The sequence below is a fragment of the Lepisma saccharinum genome, chromosome 1, assembly GCF_977018435.1.
Source record: "Lepisma saccharinum chromosome 1, izLepSacc3.1, whole genome shotgun sequence".
Classification (NCBI taxonomy): domain Eukaryota; kingdom Metazoa; phylum Arthropoda; class Insecta; order Zygentoma; family Lepismatidae; genus Lepisma; species Lepisma saccharinum.
This window is the reverse complement of record NC_139229.1, coordinates 206,939,584-206,965,710: the sequence shown is the minus strand read 5'-3', so window position 1 is coordinate 206,965,710 and position 26,127 is coordinate 206,939,584. Positions and strand designations below refer to the sequence as shown.

The 26,127-nt window shown below is 37.8% G+C and overlaps 2 protein-coding genes across 5 annotated transcripts in view; one reads left to right on the top strand and one right to left on the bottom strand.

The window, feature by feature from the left end:
• The first annotated feature begins 274 nt into the window (after window positions 1–274).
• On the top strand, window positions 275–25,197 carry LOC145978487 (protein Spindly-like). 3 transcript variants are annotated; one of them, XM_083111118.1, is made up of 10 exons: window positions 275–436; window positions 3,316–3,485; window positions 3,899–4,084; window positions 10,054–10,203; window positions 10,984–11,163; window positions 11,936–12,142; window positions 17,255–17,356; window positions 17,611–17,735; window positions 20,523–20,704; window positions 24,319–25,197. In XM_083111118.1, exons 2-10 carry the CDS (start codon window positions 3,342–3,344, stop codon window positions 24,639–24,641), a joined length of 1,599 nt encoding a protein of 532 aa, XP_082967244.1. In that variant the 5' UTR covers window positions 275–436; window positions 3,316–3,341; the 3' UTR covers window positions 24,642–25,197. The 3 variants fall into 3 exon arrangements, with proteins under 3 accessions (XP_082967244.1, XP_082967239.1, XP_082967253.1); XM_083111113.1 differs by having other exon boundaries at window positions 275–629; XM_083111127.1 differs by lacking the exon at window positions 275–436 and adding an exon at window positions 1,516–1,534.
• LOC145978461 (uncharacterized) overlaps window positions 25,155–26,127 on the bottom strand; it is a 63,281-nt gene continuing 62,308 nt past the window's right edge. For both annotated transcript variants that reach the window (XM_083111111.1, XM_083111112.1), the window contains exon 8: window positions 25,155–25,631. In XM_083111111.1, coding sequence (XP_082967237.1) covers window positions 25,559–25,631 — 73 coding nt within the window. In that variant the 3' untranslated portion in view covers window positions 25,155–25,558. The remainder of the gene's footprint in view (window positions 25,632–26,127) is intronic.

Here is a 26,127-nt window from a genome sequence, read left to right as displayed (position 1 = left end):
GTTTCTGCTGTCTCCCCTGGTGCATCGCTGGGGTAAACAACGACGGACAATGCCCTTCCTACCAAGGCGATAGAGTGATTTCGAAGTGCGTCCACCTCGGCATCTCGGAGAGGAGTGAAAAGTGTGACCGCTCGTGTGCTGCGTCCTCTGGTCTTGTACACTCGTTTGCTTGGCGCTTTCGAACTGCACTAGGTGACGTCACTTCCGTCAAGACTGTACTTCAAGTATGTACTTTGTACCTTTTGGACACAGCCTCATTTTCCAAGGAGGCCCCCCGAATCCCAGGATTCCTCACAGCAAAGTTCATAAGATATGACGTCAAAAAATGCCCCTTGTGTCTCTATGAATAAGATGTACTTCAAAACCTTTCAGCCCAGCCGATATGCTCAACACCATTGATCAGCTGGAATTTTCAATGGCGGATATTTTTGAATAGGTATAGTTTGTGCCATCCATTTAGAAGAAGTATTTTTCTTTATGTTTTGCTGTTAACAATATTTGGTTACGTATTGTTTTTCGTCAGTATGGCTTGGATATCCTGACTGCATTTAAGTTACAAGTTTCTTTTTCTAGATACTACAGAGAAATTAGTTATTTCTAGTAATTGTAGCACACTCAAGACAGACAAGGTAAGTTTAATTATACACGCCTAGATTTGATTATAATGAATTAAAGAGTGTCCCTTCATCAATTAAATCTAGTGATCATTCATCTTCATTGTCGTGATTGTTCCGACTGCCTTATCCTGGGTGATTTTTACAAGGTTTTCTTTTAAATTTGTAATTGTGCAGATAATTCTTTCCGAAAAGCAGATTGTGTAAGTCGTCATTTTCAGATGTTTTGGTTGCTGGGATTCTGTTTATAACCGGCTTTTGTGGTCAATATAATGTGCTACGGGGTCAAAGTTGTTGCATATATGTAAATCAAATCAATACAAAGGCAATCAAATACTCACATACCGTTTTTCACCGGATATTCGTCGCATGCCATTTTTTTTTTTTTTTTTTTTTTTTTTTTGCAAGAAAGGGGCGTGCAAACGTTATGTGAAGCTTTTTTTATTAATTGTGTAAGAATTACCGATACTTAAAACATCATTTATTACTAGGGCAATCGTGTTTGGTTTGGTGCTAAAGTAGGATGCACGTCGAAATATTACACTTGAGAAAATTTTAACTTCGAATATTCTGCGATGCTATCGTTGGTTTTGTTACTTGACGTGCCAATGCGACCATTGCGTGATGAAAAGTTGTAATCCAATTTTTGGACTGAAAACAGGGCGCTACGATTATGCGGTGGAATACGGTATTTCTTCAGATTAGAATACACACTCCTATATACATTCACTTAGGCAGAAGAAGAAAGTGGGAAAATGCTACGGGACTGCAACCTAACCTACTCGTGAAAGCATTTTCATGGATGAATAGTATTTCTGAGAAAGAAAACGATATGGTCGTAGTTTCTGTTGTGTAATGATTATCTTCAAGTTTTACAGGGAGATGTGGATTGCAGAAGAAATACTGAAAATTATGTGGATGTAAGTTTGAAGGTGGGAGAAATTTATTTTTACGTTTTGAAGATCCACAAAGCATTAACGTGCAAGGAATTGTGTCACAAAAAATAAGGAGCGATTTTACAATACCGGGAATTTCTCCATTTTGTTTGAAATTTGGCATACTCACTAAATTAGGGTTCCTAGTCACGAATCTGAAGTTAAAATTTGGCGCTCGCGTGTCAAACTTGCAAAATAAGAGGGTCAGTCATCGCAACCGACAATGCACAATTACTCATTATTTATCGCAAGATTTTTCCGTTTCGAATACTTAAAGAACGAAATATATATATTCCTGATATTACTACGACCCTAAAATTTAACTGTTTCCTAACCTAACCTAGCCTAACCTAACCACGTGCCAATGGTTCGTGGGGCTAGTGCCAATGGTCCGTGGGGCTAGCCGTAATTCAGGAATTTCTATACGTGAGCGCCAAATTTTAAGTGCAGATTCGTGATTAGGAGACCCAAATTAGTAAGTATCTGAAATTTCAAACAAATTGGAGAAATTCCCTGTATTGTTAAATTATACCAAAAATAAGTTGTGCAAGTGGCCATGGTTCTTAGTTGCAGCTGTGTGAAGTGTTCATTTTACATAGAAATTGTTGTACATATGTGCAGGAGGTGTAGAAATACTAAGGAAATGTGCATGCATAATGCTGAGATTAGTATTTATTAATTGGAATTTGGACCTTGTGATTAGCCTAAAGAGGCAGAAGTGTAATGTAAAATAAGATAAATACAAATACGGATGATGTCTTGAATTATCAAATTATAAATATTTTTCGTCCTCTAGAATGGTTTATACAGTTTGAAACACTGAAAGTATGAATTTAGATGAACTCAGATAGGAAACTAACATCTATGTGATTTGACTATCAAATGAATTATGACCAGGTAGGCTGATTTAAGCAATGAGAGGTTTAATCATAACCAACAGTATAATGGACAAAAAAAGCAATAGTTTGGTACAGATTGAATGTGATAAACTTGAAATAATATAACAAACAAATTATAAGTTATAACTTGTGCGATTGAAGGTGGTTTGTTTATACCTAATATAAGCCAACATTCTTCAGTATTTGAAAAATGCAAAGTGGTCAAGCATTTATATTCAGAATTAAGATGCCATTGAGTAAGACATGGTAACGGTTTCGTTTGCTTTATAATTTTTTTTTCAAATTCTCCTAGCAGGAAGTCTAATTATCGTAGAATTTTGACAATCATTGTCACACAAAATGTGTACCTTCCTTAAAGTAATGAGCACTGTTTGAATCTCGAAAAAATGTTATTTATGTTGAAGTGAGTATGCCAAAACAAATACAAATGTTGCTATTAATTCGTCCCAAACTTAGGCAAGCTGCAACTACTGAATAAATTGCTTTTAGAGGCTGGTGTTTCTCCAGTTTATGGACATGTCGTAAAGCTGTTTAAATGGCATCCTGCCTGCTCAAATATTTATTGAGTTATCCATCCTTAAACCCTATGGCATTACCATTGAATTATGTCATAAGACTTGATTGAGTGTGGTTGGTAGGGTACATGAATATCTCAGACGAGATGAACAGCATTTTGAACATTATTACATTCTTATGACTTTCTGTAAGAAATCTGTACAATTCTGAACCTGTAATAAAAGCTTTGGTGTAGATTACCAGCTTATGAAAAATTAGTGTTAATTACTTCTGCCAGGCCCTGTATATTTGATATTTTTTGTAACTGCAGTACTTATACACAATACTATCCAATATTGTGTTTTTTTTCAGTTGGGGCTTTATCTGATTAAAATAAAATGGCGTTTATGCATAATGGAGAGATTCCTGTGAACATGCATGAGGAGGAAATGCAGTCTCTCGAAGCAGATACACACAATAACACAGAACTCCAAAATAGTGATGTTTGTGCCATGTTGCTTCAAGCTAACAAAGCCAAAGAAGTAAGTGCAGATTTTTTATTCTGCAGTTTTAAATAAATTCTCTCTTTCATATGCAATGATAAGCATTGCTATTAGTGTACATTTAATATATGTGTTCATCCTAATCAAATGGTATGATAGTTCATTTAACAACAGTCTGGCTATATCCTCTCATATCAGGCATTCCAAACATTGCAGTTTATCAATCTTTGTACATGTGTAAATATTTATCTACTTATCTTTTAGCATTTATCTTACTTAACGATTTGTTATGCTTAATTTTTGAGCATTTGCTTGCCTACCATTAAAACACCTCTTTTCCATCATTATATCATGTTGTCGATAGTTGCTAACACAATATGTATCCTCTCTTTACTACGAGAAATGAGATTTTTCTTTCAGATTTTAACTTTTTTTCTATTCTATCCGAACAGGATTTGTTGCAACAGCTGCACTGTTTGCAGTTGAAATTGAACGCAAAGATTGCATTGGAGATTGACCAAAGAGCAGAGATTGACATCTTGCATGAAGCCTTAGTCAAGGATAAAGATGAAGGGAAAAAGAGTTTTAACAGGATAGAAGCAGAGTTTGCAAGGAAGGAGTATCTCTTAAAACAGCAGGTATTTTTTTTAGATAAGTTATACATGTTGGTATTACATTTTAGTGCTCCATAATTTGTATTACTGTACAATTGTACCATATTACTCTTTGCTTGGATATTTCTACTAGGTGAATCAGATGCATTTTCTTATTGTAAATATATCATTGGACAAAATAAGGAGATAATTGCGTGAGATTTCTCCAAGTTTGTACAGTATTTCCTTTTGTTTTTTTGCACCTCTCATTTCTACTTTTACTTCTGTTTAGTAGTCATTATTTATTTCTGTATGTTTCCTTGACCATTTGTTATGTCTGGCAACTTCTGCTTCCAGTTATATATTTAAATGATCATCATTAACATCAATTTTAGGTAGGGCTGAGCCGATACCTATAACATGACAGATTCCAACCAATACCAATACTTGTATAATTCCAGTTTAAAATAAAAGAAAATAGTTACTGAGTCATAAAACTCATCGTATCACATTCTATTAATGACGTTAAATAACTCCAACATTATTATCATGTAGCTTTATAGCACTTTAGAATGTGACCTTTTATGTGAACTCTCTACCCGCAGAGGATGTGAAAACAAGAAGTTATTGAAATGTTGCAAGCCTTTTTAAAGTGTTGCAGTTTCACAGAAAAATCTGTGGATTATTTTACAATAATCCTGTCCCTGCTTCATTTCATGGTCCTCATTTTCATGCAAACAACGTTCTTGTTGCTTGAATTAACCTGAAGAGGGAGGAAAACGATGTAAAAGTACTATATATGCAAATGCAGATATATTTATTAATGCCCAATTGGCTCAGCTCTGTATATACCATTCTCACCATAATTCTCTGTTATTTGCAAGAAAAACAAGTCACTGCAGTGTCAGTATCGGCCAACATTCATACAGAATGGAAGAGCACAAGAAGAAAATCCACAACCCTCCCTCCTACAGTGACATTCGTCCCTTTCCCAAGAACTACAGAATGAGCCTAGCATGATGATAATACTGGTTTGAAAATCTGCCACTTTTTTACCCCACAGTTTGTGAGCAAGAATTGCCAATGAATAGAATGGTTTATTTTATTTCCATATAGCATTGACCATAAGGCAGTTACATCACAGATGTACATGCTTTTAATGTCACATTTTGGCACAGCGCTTTCACTTTAGTCCTGCCTTTGATCTTGCTATCTGCTTCCCAGGAGTGCATCGTTTCTCGGAAATGCACATAGAATTCCTGTCAATGGAAGGTGAACGAATCTTTGAAAATGACAAATCTTGCCAAATGAGTTATTTTCGGTTGGTCGCTCTAGCCACTCAAAATCCTTGGTATCTTATGGTATCTGCATATTCCAATCCCCCCTTCTCCAGCGGTCATAAACCACATGTTCTTATACTGACTATATGTATTACTGTTAAGTATAGCACAATTATGGGTGAGACGCAAGACTATTAGAAGGCTGGGGCCATACCTGATCACATGGTCCTTGATGAATGCATTACATCACCCGGGCAAACAGATCGCTCCATGCCATGGTTTCGCAGCGGAATCAATGCAGAAATGATGAACAAAAAGGAGCTGTCATTATGCCCAGAAGCTAGCTGGGACTGCATATACAGATTCACTTAGGATCCGAGATAATGTATGTCTTCAGAATTGGATTATACAGCTATTAACACATGTATTGCTTCGTTAGTTTTTAGGTCATCACATTTCTGTGAAACCTAAAGTTTCATGTAAAATTGAAGTTAATATGCCTGGTCATGCATTTTGTGAAATAAAGAAAGGCACAAAGCCAAAATTATGTATAAGTTGAAAATGTAAAAGAAAACCTCATCTATTGCTCTCTTTTAGGAATGAGAGGGAAGCTGTTTTCACTTAACTTCTTCAATCGGTAACTTTGCTTTGACTATTGACAAGGTTTGAAAAAAAAACATTTTTTTAAATTGTAATTGTCGCTCAACCTACCCACTGCACTTCGCCGTCCGGCACACCAACTAGCAGACTATAACTGCTAAACCATAGTAATGTTTATTTTTTATCCTTTATTCTATTATAATTTCCTGGTTACCTCTGTGGATAGCGGGGTTTGCGGAAGCTGGTTGCATCTACTTAACTTTGGTGGGGGGATTGTGATGAAAATTTGACTGCATATATAATTGAGCAATGGAGGACGGAAGTTGAACCACATTGTCATTTAAGCATGACTCGTATATAAATAGCAAGTTGTGTATTTCCAAGGGAATTATAACAGTTATTATGTATTATTAGTGTTGTTAACGAGATTAGACACGAGAAGAGATGGCATTTTCACGCAACGAGACAGACCAGTGTCGTCTCTCACCAACACTGTATCTATAAATACTTTCTGAGGTGCACAATATCCAGCTATTACATATTAAACCTTAAATTGCCATGTGAATTCTGGTGTGGAATTACCCTTGGTAGGAGAAGTTTCCAACTCTGTAGTAAGGGAATTGAGCACTAGGCTGGGAGATAGCCAAGTGTTGAGTATTAATTACTGTTGCGCTTAGACTGTTGTGGTAATTTTGGTGTGGCGACTGAGAATTAAATTATTTTAAGGAGGTCGAGATTCAACTCTTCAATACCAACAGTGAACCTGAAATTGACATAGGAATTTTGGTGGGGGACTGGATATGAAATTGTTGGGGGGGGGGTATGCTTGCAGTTCTTGTCTTACTATACTCGTGAGTGTCTTTATTCTAAATTACAATATATTTTTTTTGAAAAACTCAATATGCTGACCAAGGCAGAAATTTATTTTATTATAAAACATAAACTAAACGTAACGTTTCAACCTTCTAGCAAGGTCTTCTTCAGACTGTACCAAGTACAAATGTTTTTTTTATTCTAATAATTGTAACCCAATTGAAGTGTATGGTAGCCTGATGTGTAATGAGACTACTGGTATCGCATTCCACTAACAAGTCTCGTTAGATGTGTTGTGTTCAGTTATATATTATCACCCACTGTTTTTATTTTTTTCGTCGGAGATCATGACATGTCGCAACACCTCACTGAAGGCATTATAAACTACAACACTTCACTTTTCATTTTTTTTTTTTTGTTTGAGTTGGTGTTTTAAGTCCACTTTATGCACAGTAAGGCTAATCGGGACTGGACCTACAGTTTAAAGTGGGATCCGAACCACTTGTGCCTCCACTGGGTATCGAACCCGGGACCCCTTGATTACAAATCAATGACGCTACCACTGCACCATGGGGAAGGCCCTACAACACTTCACAACCCATCAATCCAGAAATGCAAGAAAAAGGAGCGAAAAGAACAAGACAGATCAGCCTTTTCACATTTCTTTCCTTATGGGGTAAAGACTCAGCTGGGTTTTGTCTGCCGATGACATCACACCCATGTCGGTCGCGAAAAGAGGCGTGTCTGACCCCAGCCTTTCCTTCTAGTAGTCTTGGGTGAGACCCCCCCCCCAAAAAAAAAAATGTTCTGGCTATGGTCATGCTGTAATGAAATTACTGACAGTAGTTCTTCCCTCTAGTAGTAATTTTGCCCCCTTTGCATGTACAGTTAGTTTCAAAGATGCATATACTCAACTTTTTCACCATTATATTCATTCCACTTGGTTTTGTGAACTTCTAAAATTGAATTAAAATTATCAAGAAGGCAAAATCCACTCTTTCTAACATCACCACCACAAACCTCCATGTGTATGTGAAATTTAAATTGCTATAAAGTAGTGATGGACAATTTGTGTCCAATTTGTATGTACACATGATCAACCAACAGGAATCATGCTCAACATGCTAAACATATTGCCTGGATGTTGCTCCACAACATATGCATATCTGGTTTCTTCCATAAATGACGAAAAACATGCTTTTCTTAGCTGCAAGAAAATATGCTAATGGACTTCATACAAATAATGTAAAAGCACATTCCATCTTCATCACAAAATATTCATATTATTGCATATGCTGACATTAGACTTGAAACAGGTTAAAGCAATTCTAGAAGTTGCCTGTTCCCATATAACACTTCCCGGTACTTTTCATGCAAAATAATCTAACACAGTTATTTTTAGTAGTGTTTATGTGATTTTATCTTCGTTGTTTCGTTCTGGTTTCCCAGAACTTTTTCAAGCTACACATACAACAGCACAACCTCACATGGGGTGCATTCCGAAAGTCTTAACGAAACAAACGAACGAAAGTAACTGGCCTCGTGAACTTATGGGACGCTCTAGACAAAAGCGCAGGTGCAGCGTTTTGTTTATTGAAATTTTCCGCATGGCATCCAGCAGAAGGCATGCTCTTCTGGCAGAAATAAACTCTGCTGCGAACACTGATACTCATTTTAATCACATTGTAAGAAGAGTTAAGGCACACTCATCTTGCGCATGTTGCTTCATATCGCTCTGTTAAAATTATAATACATTTTCCGAACTAGTGCAGTTTGTAGCAATCATGCATGCCCGTTGTCAGCAAGCAGCAGACGATTCTCACCGAACAAACCAGCCTCCTGGCCCGTGCGTTTGGTGAATCTCGTTCTTTCACGAGATGCACGGAATGCGACTTTTGGGACAGCATAATGATCCTCACGAAATGCACAGAAGCACTTATGGGACAGCCAGTTACCATAACTCGTTTAACATGTTAAACTAGTGTGACTTTCGGAACGGGACCATGGCTAGTCACTCTACACTTGTAAGGAATGAATGTGTGTCCTTACTTCCTCCTAGGTAAACTGGTTTTTCCACCTTGCAGGTGTCATATCTGGCTGTTTCTCCCCCTCCCCTTCATTCTGTAACCTACTGTTCTTGTCTTCCCTCCCATTCTCCTTCTGGTGGCACTGACCTTCCCTTTCTTCTTGAACTGATCTGGTAAGATTAAATCTTCCATTTTTGTGCAGAAAATTGAAGATGGCTCTGGAAACTTATCCAACTTGCTCTCCACATGCTTTGTTATTAGTTCTACCCATTTTATTCCAATTTCCCCTTCGTTTTTGTTAATTTTCTCTCTCCTGTTTATGCATATGTGCTTTGTTTCTGCCACTTTCCTCTTCTCCTTCATTTTAACTTTCTTAATCCTGTGCCCATTTGTCAACATATGCTCACTCAATGCTGTTCTTGGATCTTCCTCTTTAATGTGTCTCCTATGTTCTTTTATTCTTTTGTTGATGCTTCTCCCTGTCTCTCCTATGTAATTTCTTGTACATCCACCACACTCTACTTCATATACGCCTGCCATTGCCATTGCCAATTCATCACTCTCCTTCTCTCCTTTGTATTCATTAAACCATTTCTCCATGCTCTTTGGTGGCTTGAAGGCTGCTCTTAGTCCATACTTTGCATAGATGTTTCTTATCTTTTTCTCCATCTTTCTTCTGAATGGCACACTCACATACTTCTTCTCTTCCTCTTCTTTTTCTTTATTGTTTGTCTCTTTTTCATTTTCTTCTCTGTTCTTCTTATGATGTGAATTATATCCCCTGCTTTGTATCCATTTTCCTGTGCTGCCTCTATTATCCACTTCATTTCTCTGTCGTAGCTTGCTTTGTTGTTGCATAATCTCGCTCTCCATACAAAACTCTCCAAAATGTTGTCTTTGGTTCTCCTTTCATTTGCAGATTCCTTATGAATATACTTTCTCCCCGCTAACTTTTTATGGTACACCCCGGTTTCAATTCCCTTCCCTTTCACTTGAATGGACATATCCAGGTAGTTAATTTTTCCATTGTCCATTTCTTCTTTTGTATACTTTATTCTCTCATGACCTTCATTCAATAATCTAAACATTAGTTTTGAAGATGCTAACGAGGAATTTAAAATTCTATAGTTGTATTTCATTATGTAATGAGTTTGTTGTAATTAGTCCAGACCACGCACTAAGTTAATGCAATTGCTTTCTCAGTTTTCCATCTGATCGAGAATTGGTCTTTTCCATAGCATAATCAGGATCAACAGATGAAATTTCATTGACTCTTCAATCTCTCTCTGTTTAGGTTGAATCTTTGGAAGCAGCACTTGAAGAGCAGGAAACTAAGTATAAGCAGGAGCTGGGAAGATTGAGAAATGAATTGTGTGAAGTCAAATCTAAGAAAAAAGAATGTGAAAATTGCATCATATTAAGAGATGACGTCGACAACTGGAAGGTGAGTGTAATAAAATAAAGTAAAGATATTCAAATAGCAGTAAAAAAAATATCATAAATCAGAATAGATTTACAGATGTATAATAGCTAGAAGATAGATAAACAGAGTAGAGAGCGAGAAAGCATCTGAATTGTACATTATCCTGTGTTATACATCCAAGTCAATAAGGCTTGGACTCTATAAGAAAAAGTTGATTTCCAAAATTGTCATCGTGCATCATTATTCATGACGTTGTAGTCATTTTCCATGCCTATTTGAACATTGCTTAACCTCTGCAGTAGGGATGGGACAAATTAATCGGACTCTTAACAATATGGGCCGATATAGGCTTATCAGTGAATCAGTTTATCGGTAAAATTACATATATATATCTATAAATATCTGATAATTTAGTGCAAAATTCTGCCATTTTGTCATAATTTTATGGATAATCTCCTTGCCCTACTTTAAAAAAAAGTAAATATCTAAATATGCAACTTCTCTTTCACTGCAGTCACCTTGAAACACACAGTTATTAAGGAGGTCAATGAACCTTTCAGGTTCTTCAAGGACCATTTCTAATTTTATATGGTAGAATATCGGTTATCGGTAAATTTTATATCGGAACTTTATCAGTATCGGCCAAAATTTCAAATCGGTCCATCCCTACTCTGTAGTAATGGCTTCTATCTTATTTTCTTTTTTTATCTTCCCTTCTGAACTGAATTGCATGTTATATTAGTAATTTGATATGTAAGGTAATTTTTAATTGAAAACGCCTGCTGTTTTATTTTTCACCAGGGAAAGAGTGAGAAAGTAGGAAATGAGTTTCAGAAACTGCAAGTGAATATGCTTGAAGTTCATGAGGAGAACGCTACATTCAGGAAAGAAATAAATAACTTGAAAGAGCAGCTTCAAGAACTGCAGAATATTTTACAAGTTAGGGAAACTGAGAATTCTTCCTGTTCACTTTCGCTTGAGGTAAGTTTTCTTCTTTTACTTTCCCTGTAACCATTGGTGGTGGGGGTTGACTTTGTGTTTGTTTATTTCTTTTTGGATACCTGGTAATTCTTTAAGGTAACAAGGTATCAGGCAATATTTACTATGTAAGGAAGAATTGTTGGCACATAGGCATCTTTAGAAATTATTTGTGCTATACAGTGAATGGAAGTAAAGTTGTAATAATGATTTAACAGTCTAGCACATAGTAAGTTGTAGCCAAGGTTTCCATACTAGCTGTACAATCTGTATTTTTTCCCCCTTCTGGCATTGTTTTCTTTAGGGCCTGGATTTTTATGTTACCAAAACATGCAAAATATGAACGTAAATGAATAAAAAATGTGCATATTAAAATACGTAATCTATTTTTGTGGAGCCTTCTGTCATTTCCTTCATTCCTGTGCTATATTTTTTAGCTTAGAGTAGATTTCACCAGGGCCACTACCTGAACTGCTGACCTGCAATCATTATTCACAGAATAAGTAACAAATATTTACAAATATGGCAGTAGTGAAAAAAAGCACAAAACTAGAGAAATGGTGGAAATACCTCATTTTATGTACAATTATCTACTCTAGATACTCTAAATATTCCTCAAAATACCTAACATGAAAATCATATATTGTTTCTTACAATTTGTTTCATCAACATTTGTCCTTTTTACTTGGCTACGTACAAAGGGAGAAAAATACATACAGTAGTTCCATAAAAAAAATCTCTGGCCCCTAGTTATCATTCCCTTTTTTTCATGCAGAGTGCCCAGGAAGAGATTATATTGCTCCGCTCTGAACTGGATAATATGAAATCTGGAGCTGATGAAAATAGAAAAGGAAACTCGCTCTTTGCTGAAATAGAAGACAAGAGGCAACAGTTGCAGAAGACTGTGGACAAACTGAAGGCAAAATGTATCGAGTATCAGAAGCGTCACAGATCCAAGTGTTCTGAAGTATTCAGATTACAGGTGAATGCATTTTCTGAGTTGTATTTTTCACATTAAGTTATGAAATGGGCAAAAAAAATGAAGAATTAACTCCCATTCGGAATTCACTGTGGGTGGTTTTTCCTCTGTTTTCAGGTAGGTGAAAATGTAAACAATATAATTATGTATTTACTCATACTGGGAAAATATTTCCAGAAAATAGTAGTAATAAAAATGTTGCACTTTGATTTCTCAGTGTCTTCTTGAGGGGGAGGGGGTGTTGTTTGTAATCTCATTCATTGTTTATTATTTTGCTTGTTTTAACTTAAAATAATTAAACTGTATTAGCTGTATGAAAGATACTGGAAACAGACATATAAAACTTAACAGGGGGAGAGATAAGTTGTGCAGGGTGGCGACAGACCTGGAAAACTGGGAAAAGTCAGGGAATTTGAGGTGTCAAAAAAAGTCAGGGAAATGTCAGGGAATTTCATCTTCATTGACTTTTTTTTGTTTTATTTAAAGATATCGTTAAGGAACTCTGAACAGGAACAGGAAATCTCGTTCGTAAGTTTCGGCCTCAACTTTTAGGCCCCTTTTATGCGCAACACAACCACAACCACAGTGCCAGAAACCAGTGATGGCAGGAGGAGAGAGAGAGAGAGAAATTTCTCTCCCCCTGGCTTCTCGGCGGGAATTTTAAATTCGAACACTCTTTGGAGGAAAATTGTAAAATTTGGCGCAAACTTTAGTATTATTTTCAAAGAATGGACATTTCTCAAGAGAATGAAACATGTTTCATGTTCTTGGGTGCCATTCAAGTTGAATAATAAACCAAAATGTGATTTTTTATTTTTACGAAAAATAGGTAATTTACATTTTGGGAGGAAAATTGTTATAACTCTGGTACTATGGGAGCAATCTACTTCGGATAAGTTTTGTTTTGCAGCTAAAACATCATAGCATGCAACCATGTACAATTCAGAACGCTGAACCGAGGAAGGGGGTTTGGGGGCGCGACCACCGAATTTCAATGATAAAAACAACATAAAAATCTGGAGTTTGCCCTCTCTTCTCCTGCTATTTTGGGGAGAAGGTGCAAACCTTAGTATTCTCTTCAAAGAATGGACGTTTCCAAAGAGATTGAAACATGTTTCATGTTCCTGGGTGCCATACAAGTTAAATAATGAGCCAAAATGTGAAACTCTGTTCGGAAATGTGGCATGGATATGTTGCGGAGAGGGGGGAGGTTGTCATCAATATGAATTTCCCAGGCTTGCTCCAGACCTGTGTCAGAGGTTCCACCCAAACATGAGAGTATGAAGGTCCAAAAAGCACATTCATTTCGTAATCAGCACCATGATACCATATGGTACCATCGGGCGAGTACGACCTTACTCTGATATTACCATATGGTATCATCGGGGGAGTAAAGGTTAAGACTCTAAATATTACGTGGAAAATGCATTGAATTATCATTTTTTCTTGTTCGTATGGGAGTAGTAAGGGGACTTGTCAACAGATGAAGGGGATAAGAGTGGGTGGCGCCGTCCGATAGCTGTCGGACGTCGTAGTAAGGCATTTTGTTGGGCAAACTGAAGGAACATGGAAACAAATAGGTTCCATTGATACATACGATTTTTGTCAAATATCGCCACCCGACAAAGTATCTCACTACAACATGCGGCAGAAATTGCATGGACTGCAACATCCAACAAAACTTTCATGCATAAACAAGAAGAGCTTTAGACTGCAAATATGCTGCTGGAATTTATTAGTCTTCTGGCTCACTTCACCTTATTTAATGTAGCAGTCCTTACGAAGGTTTTCTTTCATCATCCTGACGTATTACTGGTTTCGCACAAGTTAACATACGTTTACAATGACATTGCACTATTATTAGATATCAAGAAGAATCCAACCAAACGGGATATATATTGAATACTATCACGAAAAAGTGAAACATAATTCTGCATTGATGAACATTATAAAAATTGGCAAGTGCATGCTCCCAACCTCAAATTTACTGCAACAGTAGTATTGCAGTGAAATTAACGCCACTCTCTGTCCTGTCTGTTTAAACTCGTGAGAGATGGTCATTAATCTCTCACTGAGTAAGGTTAATGTCCAATATTATGAAAGAAAATACTAATAATAAATACGTAAATATTTTAATATCATATTTACTCGAATCATTCAATCACAAAAGCAAATCACTTTCTTCAAGAATTGACTTTTCTCTGCCAGCCTTGCTAAATTTTCACTTTCCATCTACTGATTTATACGAGGGGTGGCCAGAAAGTAATTTCCAATTAGTAGGGACATTGATTTTTTGCAAACGCCAAAACTGTGAAAAATGGTAATTGCTGCGAAGCTGTGTTTAGGAATGTGCAGTGATGTCTGGACACATTTTTCGCCCATTCGAAATATCGAAATAATGCGAATTTGGCACAAAATGCGAATTGTTGGCGTTTTAGCGATTTTTTTAAAGAAATGTCCTAAAACAACGAAAAATTCCTTGAAATCCAACATTCTTGCCTTTTCTAGGCCATGTTTGTGTACATAGAACATGCAAGTTTTCCAACATTTTACTCAATAGAACATGCAAGTTTTCCAACATTTTACTCAAGAGTAAACTATAGAGTTACGCTATACGTACATGGAATAACAGCTCCATTAACTTCTATCAAAACCATTTGCATCACAGAGCAAAGTGACAGGGTTGTAACAGGAGATCGAGTGCGTATCTACCGTCACACGGGAGCCACATCTTCGTATTTGTCGCACGAGATATGTTTTGAATTACCAAGCTAAGTGCGCACCATCGGCATTTGTCGAGCGACTAATAATGGAGCTCAGTCATTAGGGCATCTGACTACTATGCGAGAGACCCGGGGTCGATCCCCTGCAGGGAAGAACCGGAATGTTTTCCACTTATTCAAACTGCTCTGGCACCCACCCAGCTTCATATGAAGCTGGTACATTGAGGAAACTTTGAGGGATAAAGGTAGCCAGGAGCGTGGTACTGATCACATCACCTCCACCTTCAGCTTTGATGAAGAAAGTGTGGGGGCCCTAACTCCACACCCCTATACACCTTCATGGAAAAGTGCAGGGGAGCGCTTTACTTTTACTTCCTCAAAAATCTGTTCCAACATATCAAACTGTCACGAAAATACGTAGACCATGTGACCTACAATTTAAAATAATAGTTTAAAAGCACAATGGAGTATTAAGTTTCGGTATATTTGGCAAATAAATGTTGAAAAACAAAAACGCGAATTTTGGGAAACGTAACACCAACAAGTCAAAAAAAGATAATGCCAATTTTTGATGCCATAATATATTGGTATCTGTCACGTGAGATTGATTGATTTTAATTTTTTGAGTGCGTCGCCACTTATGGTCATTATGCACCCTTCAGTATATATGGGGAAAATTCCATTTTCTAAAATCCTTACCTTAAAATTAAAAAAGGGGTATGGAAAATAACTTTCAAGATATCAAACTCTCACGAAGAGGCGTAAGCAATGTGACTTACAATTTGAAACAGTAGTTTAAAAACACCATGAAGGTATAATCTCAGATATTTGCCAGAAAATGCTCTAAAATGCAGTGTAACAGTGAGTCCTATCCTAATTTTCGGCATAATCACCATCGTTGTTCTGGCATTTGTCGTAGCATGGCACTAAATTTTGTATGCCCATGGCATATGTGTCTGACAGCAAAGACTGGAACTATCTCTACCGCAGCGTAGCTGTCAAAACCTTGTCCTGCCAGAAACCTCTTCAGTTAAACAAGGAGATGAAAGTCTGTACATGCAAGGCCAGGGCTGTACAGGGAGTGGTCCAAGATCTCTCACCTGAAGTGATGCAAAGGGCCCATGTGTACTCAGCTGTATGGGGTTGTGCACATTCGATTGGCCTTCCGTGAATTGTCTGCACCATCGTCTGACCATACTATCACTCACGACGTGCGATCTGCACACCTCACACGATTGCTGGTGGCTCTGTACCAAATTCTGAGCGTGCAATGTAGGCTACATCGCAGTCGGTGGGAGACTGTATGAGAGCTGCAATCTTTAACCTAGAACTGTCCTAAAACGGCTGCATTGCAACTGTACCAGATTACAGCTACATGCCACTTCTTCCTGTCTGCATGTGTGTGTGTCGCTCTCCGACAACTAGTGCTGCGTATAGGCACCATTGGAGCTTTTTTCAGGATTCCCCTCGTATATGAACTTTCAGAAGCTTTTATTATTATAGTGTTCCTGTTTGAATGTGTGTTTAGCTAAATCAGGTACCTATACAATGCAATTCTATAAATTCCTTGCATTAAATTTCTAATACCTACATACCCTTTTCGTCAGCATTAATGGTATAACTGCATGTTGTCAGTTTCACAGTACTCCACTTGGATATACTGTACTGAAGCAGAAATCCCATTGATAATGTAAGGAAATATGACACTTTATTTTGTTCGATTCAATTGTTTCACTTATATGCGAGAGTTACGTTTTTTGATTTACAGAGAAGAGAGAAGTAGCTTTATGCATTGAAAAATGAGTCCGCACTCATGGTTCTTGCAAGCAGAGGGTTCCAAACCTCAGTGGAAACAGATGGAAGGCCTGTGTTGCTGCAGCCATGAACCTTCGGGTTTAAGAAGGCTAGAGAGTTAGTTAGTTAGTGGAAATATCAACATATAATACCGAGAATGTATAAGGAGACTGATATATTACATACAAAATGTAAATTTTGTCCTGGAAAACCTGGAAAAGTCAGGGAATTTCATTTCTGCTTGTTTGTAGCCACCCTGTTGTGAGAATTGCGACAAGTCTGAGATGGCTTCATAACTCAGTGGCAGAACATCGATGTAAAATTCCAAAGACCCAGATTTGGTCTTCAGTTGAACAACAACTTTCACATACCTTTCCGTAATTATAAAATTGATTGGTATGAAATTTTGGGAATTTTTCGTCAATGTGTTGATTGATACTCAGTTGATTCAGGTTGATTCAGATTTTTCAGGATATAAAAAGTTTTGATAGAATATTAAAAGACACAAGTTAGATGTAAGTTAATACTATGATGAATACTATAAAAATCGTACATTTACTTTGTTTCATTGTTGTTTCTCTCAATTCCTTTTCAATAGGCAGAGAAAGCAGAATTGCTGAGGAAATTGAAACATGAGCAAGAATCAAGTCAAAATGAACATCTCTACCGACAGATTGGTACTTACAAGAATCAAGTTGATGTAAGTTAAAACTTTTCCATATGAAATTATACAATGTATGGTTATATGACACTTTTGTCCACACAATCAAATCAGGTCAATGGACTGTCGAATGAATATTATTTCCTGATTATATGAAAGATTGGGTTTATCTCACCCGTATACCTATATATATATATATTCACTTTGTAGATGCAAAATTATATAATACAGTTATTGTAAATGGTTTTAATTTCTTCTGCGACGTAACTGTATCATATGACTTTCTATTGCAGGAATTATCAGATAAACTGAGAGAACTGCAAAGCAAACAAGATCTTGGAGTAAAAATAGTGTTTTCTTATGATGAAGCAGAGACATCATCAGTGTCATGGCTGCAATCAGTTATAGACAAAATGGAGTAAGTTTTACTGGTGTAATATGGCCCTTATATAATTGCCTATTAAGTGATTGAGATTGCATTTGTTCCTTTCACTTCCTGAATACATACATCTATTTTTAACTTTTGAATATTTTAAAGTTTTATCTTCTTTCTCACCGTAATAAACAAGAACAGCAATTTTGAAAATTTGTGGAATTAGGTATGTGACAACTTTACAATGAACCACTGCTTAGTTGTAAAATAACGGGATCAATCTGAGATGAGATTTTAAACGATCAATGTTCAATTACTATACTCTCAAAACGTGCTTACGTATCCACATACCTGTTTTTAATTTGATTCATTTCAATGATCTTGCACGGAACTTGTACACTGGTCACTGAAATGAATCAAATTAAATAAACAGGTACACAAACTCGTAAGCATGTTTCATGTGTATATTATTATCTTACTGCATCTAAAATCCCATAACATGAATATCAATATGTGGAAAATGTTTTATATTCTTTGATCTTCTGCCAGTCAATATATGTATTGACAAAACCCTGATATTGTGTGTGTCATCCATGTCAAAACATCAGAAAATTGGCAAACCTGTTTTGTAGGCATGGATCACTAGCCATATACAGGGTGAAGCAGATATATTGAGACAATGAAAATTGCTCCACCAGAATCTCCCAACAGATGGCATGCAAATTCATGTGTCGTGTGCAGCAATGCATAGCCTTCAGTAGCCACGGAGCATTGGTCGAGTGAGCATCATGCTTTCGCAGTGGAATGTAATTTTAAGACTAACGATTCTGCCACTACAACGCACTACACTACAACCTGGCCATTCGTCACTGGACACCTGGAACGAGTACTTTAATTTTGTTTCAGGCATCCGTCAGTATCGTGTGGGGCCACCTTTCGCAGCAAGTACAGCCGCAACCCTCTGAGGAAGACTGTCCACCAAATTGCGATAGGTTTCGACGGGAATCCTGCTCCATTCCTCTTGCAAAGCGGCGAACAACTCTTTAGTGTTTTTTGGGCGGTGTGGCCTGGCTCTCAACCGGCGCTCCAACTCGTCCCAAAGATGCTCAATCGGGTTGAGATCAGGACTTTGGGTGGGCCAATCAAGTTTTTGCACACCCATATCCTCGAACCACGTGTTGATCACACCTGCCGTATGACATGGGGCATTGTCGTGCTGAAACAGATAAGGACCACTACCGAATTGTGCCCACAATGTCGGTAGCACAGAATTGTCCAGGATCGTTTGGTATGCATCTGCATTCATGTTTCCACACACTAACACAAGAGGACCAAGACCATACCAGGCGAAGCACGACCACACCATGATGCCACCTGATGGGGTGTCCGGTGACGAATGGCCAGATAGTGTAGATTCAGGTGCCAGTTCAACATTGGGAGAAATAGGAAAATGCCGACAACAGACAATTCTTAATTGGGTAAGAAACTGCAGAACGACTGCATCAACCACAGGCAAGAAGAGCCCAGGATGTTCACAAACCGCGCGAATTCCAGAAGCTGTGGGGAGGGTCAGGGAAGCTTTGCCTCATAGTTCCAAGCGTTCAGTTCGTCGGCATGCAGTGTCGCTAGGCAGCATGTGTAACAGAAGTGTGCAATGGATTTCTCACTTGGACTTACATTTTCACGCACACACAATTAAAATGGTACACGAGCTATGTCCCTGAGATTACACTGACAGGACATGATTCTGTGGACAATTGTTGGACTTGATTCGGGATGAACTTGACTTACTCGAGGGAATAATCATGTCCTATGAAGCACATTTTCACCTGAACGGATCTGTCAATAGACACAATTGCAGATACTGAAAAACCCACAATTGCTGCATGAATCACCTCTCCACAGTCAAGAAAGTTACAGTATGGTGTGGCATTAGTTGGTTTAGAATTCTTGGCCCATACTTTTTTTAAGATGATAATGGACATACCGTAATGTCTCACCAATATATGACCATGCTGACAGACTTTCTACAGCCAGAACTGCGTAAGCTCGGTCTTCATATGGTTCCAGCAAGATGATGCCACAGTTCACAGAGCGGGGACATCGATGATTGTTCTCTATGGGATGCTTCCAGGAAGGATCATATCTGTCTGTGATTTCTTTTTATGGGGTTTGTTGAAGCAAAAGGTCTTCTACTGGCCCAACCTGACCCATTGAATGACTTAAAAGAGTATATTCACGCTGCAATACAGCAAATTCTGCTTGAGATGCTGCACAAGGCTATGACTGCTGTACATCGACGTGCAGAGATTTGTTTGTGGGTGAATGGTGCACACCTGAGTGACATTATTTTCAAGACATAGGCATCACATGACATGCTTTTGTTTGTACTTTCCACTCATGTAAGTGCTTTCATTGTTATTCTGAAGTGTAATATAAATTTTGAAATTTAATTCATCTCAATATTTCTGCCACACCCTGTATATCTCCTACCATTGCCTGAAAACAGTTTTACCTCACCACTTGTAATAATTATGAATAATTATGTAATTCTTTCCTGCCAATCAGTGTGTGTGTTAAAGCTACTACAAAATTTGTGATGTATAAAAGTAGATACGTAATAGATAAGATCCAGCTAAGACTGTAAGGAAGTAATTTTTCTTGTATTGTCTTGACCAACGTGCTTTCATATTTCTTATGCATGCTACAGTTTTTGTACGAAATGGTTTCAGTACTTTGCATGAAACATTAAATAAATAGCTTTATTACTAAACTTTCCATTGTTCATCCGTAGTCAAATGATTTTGTTCTCATCTGTAACATTATTTTCAGGAAAGAGGTTAAGAAGAAAGATGAGGAAATATGTACACAGAGGATGAAAGTGCTGCTTGAGAGTGATAAATTATTTGATGCTGAATGCATTTTGAGGCAGAAAGAAGCGCAGATAACAGAATTGAATGCAGAAGTAGTGAAACTAAATTCTCTCCTTGAGAAAAGAGAAGATGAAGCTATGGGTAGGTGTAAGATTTTAATTTTTTTATCTACAAGTGGGGTTCTTGTTCTGACAAATTACAGTGCATGGAGAGAATCTATTTGGATCAAATCAGAATTAAAAGTTGTGTTGACGGTCTGCTGTACCTGATTAATACCAAAAAGAAGGGGTTGGAGGTGGAATCAGCAACTGACCCCTGGAGGATTTATATGTTTTATATGAAGAAAGTATGGAAAATGTATGTTTTAATAATTGTCATAACGCTATATGTTAAAGGTCTTTTTCTCTCCTTGCTATTATCTGTGAATTAATTCTGAAAAGGGGCCTCCCCGATGGCACAGTGGTAGCATTGTTGCCTTGTAATCAAGGGGTCCTGGGTTCGATACCCAGTGGAGGCACATGGCACAGTGGTTCGTATCCCACTTTAAACTGTATGTCCAGTCCCGATTAGCCTTACTGTGCATAAAGTTGACTTAAAACAACAATTCAATCAATTAAATTCTGAAAAGACGTCTGAAATTCACATCCCCTTACATAAACGCAGCACAACACAGCTTTCTCCAAGATTCCTCATGCCTTACCAATCTGTCAACCATGCAATCCTATGCAATAAACACTACAGGGTGTCTACAAATGATTGAAGTGTTTTCATGATGTTACTGTACATGTATTATTGAACATATCACGAAGTAACTTTGCAGTTTTGTAGAGAACTCAACAAGTTTTGTGACACATTACAATTTATGGAGGCTTTCTGTTCCCCGTGGTGCCGTTGAGCATATTCGTGACATTCCGAAACTCAATGTTTTTTGTACAACTCAAAATTTAGAATTTATGGCCCCATTCTTCTTCAGCGAGCAACCATTACAGAATAGGAGTATTTTGACATGTTAGAAAATTGGTTCATGCCACAATTGTAGACAGACATTGATAACATTATCCATCAGAGTGTCAAACCGATGGATTGGTCGTTGTGGAAATGATGATCAAACCACTGCTGTCATTGCCTCATGATCCCCTGACTTAACTCCGTATGACTTTTTTGTGTCATAACCATAACATAAAAAGGCAATGTGTATGCTAGGGCTACTTCACAGACAGATTCACCGAAATCAATAACCTGAAAGCACTTTACATATATTTCAAACTTTTGTCGCCAGGGTGCTGGGTTTGAATTCTGTGCTGGGCATGGGTGTTCTTTGTGAGTGTCTCTTCATCAAATCATCACTCATTCTCATCTTTGTGATTAGCCAAAAGTGGCAGCAATACGAAGTAAAATAAACCAAATCAATCCATCATTCTGGATCACTGTTCACCTGTCTGGAACATGGCTGTCTATTCTCGTACCTCTAAGATCAACAATGTTCTCAGTTTTTTCTCTGCTTGAAAACTTACACATTGATACTCCAGAATCTCGTAGATACAAGGGTCGTTCAAGGTTGACCGGGATTTTCGTACGTAAAAAATCGATGAATAGCCGGATCATGATGAAACGTGCGGGTGACGTAATGTATTCCTTCGCGAGTAACTAGTGCCCGGTATGATGTATTTCGTGCATGCACAGCAGTTGCAACGAACATGGCGGCAAGCAGTGTGTCTGTGGCTGTGGAGCAGCGGTGTGTAATCAAATTTCTCGTAAAGGAGAAAGTGAAACCAGCTGAGATTTTCAAACGTTTGCAAGCACAGTATGGTGAACAAACGATGTCGCGGACAAGAGTGTACGAATGGTGTGAGCAGTTTCGCAAAGGATGGGAGCTGGTGACAAATGAAGCGCATGGACACATTCGCTCGACTGCAGTCACACCAGTGAATATCGCACGTGTTGAGCAAATGATTCTTGAGAACCAGCGAGTAACAGTGCGGGATATTGCTGCCGAGGTGAATATCAGTGTCGGGAGTGGTGAGACAATCATTCACAACCACTTACGCTTCCGCAAAATCTGTGCAAGGTGGGTTCCCCACCAGCTGACATTCGATCAGAAGTGGAGGACACGCAGGACGGTCTGTGAACAGCTTCTGAATCGGTTTCGAGCAGAAGGTGATGAATTGTTGCAATCCATCATCACGTGTGATGAAACATGGTTGCACAATTCAACCCCAAAGACCAAAAGACGCAGCATGGAGTGGCGGCATAAAGGTTCCCCGCCCCCCAAGAAAAGCAAAACGCAGCCGTCCGCTGGAAAGATCATGGCAAGTGTCTTCTGGGACATGAAGGGTGTTATCCATGTGGATTTTCTGGACAAAGGGAGCACGATTAATGCCCAGTATTAATCCACATTGTTGAGTGGTGCTGTACGAAAGTCCATTCGCAAGAAAAGACCTGGGATGTTGTCTGGAAATGTCATTCTTCTCCATGACAATGCCCGCCCTCACACGGTCAATGTGACAACAACAACTCTGGCCGACATGCGCTGGGAAGTTCTGCCCCATCCACCCTACAGTCCGGATTTAGCCCCCAGTGATTGTCATTTGTTTGCACCCCTTAAAGACCATCTGGGAGGGAAGAAATTCACGACAGACTAAGCACTTCGGAGCGATGTCCTCCAGTGGCTACGACAACAACCAAGTTCTTTCTACGCCAAAGGAATTCGGGAGCTGCCAGAACGATGGCAACAGTGCCTCGGCGCGCACGGAGAATACTTTGAAAAACTGACATAGTTTGGTGTTTCTTCTGCTACTTATTTCCTCTGCAGAAATAAAAGTCCCGGTCAACCTTGAACGACCCTTGTACATTGGAGATATGAAATTACTATGCAAGTTCATTAATGGAAAGTTAAGATATAGCATCCCCTCAGACTTTTACTCTTGCAACATTCCTTATTCCATAGGCTACCGGATCACTTTTACAACATCTCATTCACTTCTTATTTGTCTTTTACATCTAACCTACAATAAAATGTGCATAATTAATGCTGTTGTGGAACTTGTTTGTTTAAGCTTGGTACTGTTTTGTTTTGGTTTCTTTGATGCTATTTAGTCTACTGTTTTACTAGTGTTACTGTCATACAGGGTTCCCATGTCACACCACATCCCATTTTAGGAGGCAAGAGTGTGTGTCAATGTAACTTGTTAACATGGTGTGGTATTTCCATACTCTTGTCCAGCCTCTGTATATTTTCTCTTAACAATCTGTTGACTTGTTTGTAACATAAGTTAAATGTTAAGATTACAGCTGAAGTTTCAAGTTATTAGCTACAGAGAATGGCATTTGAATTTTTGAAGTGTTAAAAACCGGTTGTAATTGCAATATGGTGAGGGATGTATAGCGTATGGTTTTTTTGACATCTGTCGTGCCACATGTTGGATGCATATCAAATGCATTTAGAGTCTGTGTGAAACTGCAAATATCCCTCTTTCAAATGGTGCTAATATCATGTATATATGTTCATTATTGGTGAAAATATACTCTTACAAAATTGACCAATAATGTATGAACACCTTGTATGATGGGACAAAGTCAATGATACAGGGTTCAAATTTGGGATGTCTGTCTTTGTAGCCCATTATGAAGACTACTTTGCCACAGAAGCAAGCTGAAAGTTGCTTGTTCAAACCGAGTCCTTTTAATATTTTTTTTCTGTTTCCTTGTTTGAAAATAAGGCTTTTAGCCCTGCGTAATTCGTCTTTCTTTGCCAGATGCTGTTGATGAAGAACTTAGTTTTGAAGCCTCTGTTGTGGAAACGTGCCCAGTGGTGGAAGGATCAAGGAAGCTCAATTTTAATGACAATGTGAAAGTTCACACTTATGCAGAGTCACCTCAAGGGCAACAATATGCACAGAATTATGTGGAGAATTTGAAGACTGAAAAGCAAGTTGAAGTTGATTTCGAGAATAAAGAAAATATTGAACAGAATGCTGCTAGCTCAAAGATAAAGGGAAGGAAGGCAACAAAATTTCCAGTTACATTCATATCTTCTGAAGGCATTCGTAGGCAAAATATCAAAATAGAAAATTTGTAAGTGCGGGTCATCACTTATGCTCTTATTACTTTTTATATCCCAGTATTTTTCTATTTTTTTAATATTGATGTTTTGGTAGAGTTTTCTTTTCACTAAAAAATATTTATCTAGATTTTAATGTTACTTTTTAACAGTATTGCTGTATTAATTTCGGAGCTCTGTATTGCATGAAATATTTTATTTACAGTTGTGGTGTCAAATATAGTATTTTGCTCAGTGAAAGTTTTGAGATTGATTTCAGTTCCAAAACTAGTATCATATGTAACTACAGATATAAGTTCATAGATTGAAAATGTTCGATGAGCTGAAAAAGAAAACAACCAGACCTGTTGTTGCTGTGCAGAAACAGCCATGGCATGAAATTTCACATCCTGGCTGTTTTTAAAGAAGAAACACAATGCATTCTGGCATATTATTAATTGTCAATGCATGAAATTTATGTTGCGGCTGTTAAAGTGGCCACAATGCATACGAACATCATGAAATATACTCTGCAAATAAGGCCAACTCATGTTTGCTTTTTTGAGCATTATCTTTATTCAAAAACACAACAATAAGTATATGAAAGCTGGTAATTCCTCTGATGCAGGACACTGTTTTAAGGTTTCTACAGTACTGTTGGAAAATCAGGCAATAAGGATGACAGTCCATTGGAATCCAGGAAAAGCTGTACAATACAACACTCAATAATTAATTTTGCTTTTTGCTATTTTTAACTCAACCCAAGCTCCCAGCATTACAACCATAATTGTGTAGTTCTCAGTATTTCTGTTCTGTTTTCTTGCATTGAAAGAAAATAGAAACAAAATAAAAGTTTTAAGTTTGCTTATTTGAAAGAAAATATAGTATAGATCAAGAAATAAAGAGCTTAATTTATTTTGTTCAAGTTGGAGTACTTTATCAAGTTTCACATCCATTTATTCCCCTTCCTTCTCCGCTACTTCAGCTGTTGATCCTGGGCGTGGTTTACTTGGGGGGTTTAAAGAAGTTCTGAAAGAAAGAAAAAATAATTACAAGTCATATGAGGTCATCATCTTCCTGCCACTGGCAGAATACTAGCACAAGGCAAGAATGCACAGCTTATATAGTGGAACCACATGCAAATGGACCTGTGCAGAACCACATGTACTGTGCATCATGGAGGGGAGAGGTAGAGTGTATCATATGATCTGTATCATATGATTCTGTCATCTAGTGTTAAGTACAGTGCAACCCTGATTTTATGTCCCCACGTTATACATTCAATCTTGATAGTCCGAACATAGCAAATATTAAAAAAATCCTCAGTTTTACTTTTTCCTGCATTTTAAGTTTTTTCAGCTTGGTTCCCTGAAAAACGTATAATCAAGGTTGCACTGTAGAACCTTCTATATATATGTATACAAATCAATAGTGCTAGAATGTATGATTATTATACAGGCACGTTGCCTGATAATGTTCGCATGAGCACGTGAACACTCATACATATGTTTTAAATTACATACAT

Excerpts from the sequence above, each read along its gene's own strand:
- LOC145978487 (XM_083111118.1), top strand. The coding sequence starts at position 3,342 with ATGGCGTTTATGCATAATGGAGAGATTCCTGTGAACATGCATGAGGAG. Across the intron at positions 11,164-11,935 it reads CCTGTTCACTTTCGCTTGAG|AGTGCCCAGGAAGAGATTAT; the intron begins GTAAGTTTTCTT and ends TTTTTCATGCAG. Across the intron at positions 17,357-17,610 it reads CTTACAAGAATCAAGTTGAT|GAATTATCAGATAAACTGAG; the intron begins GTAAGTTAAAAC and ends TTTCTATTGCAG.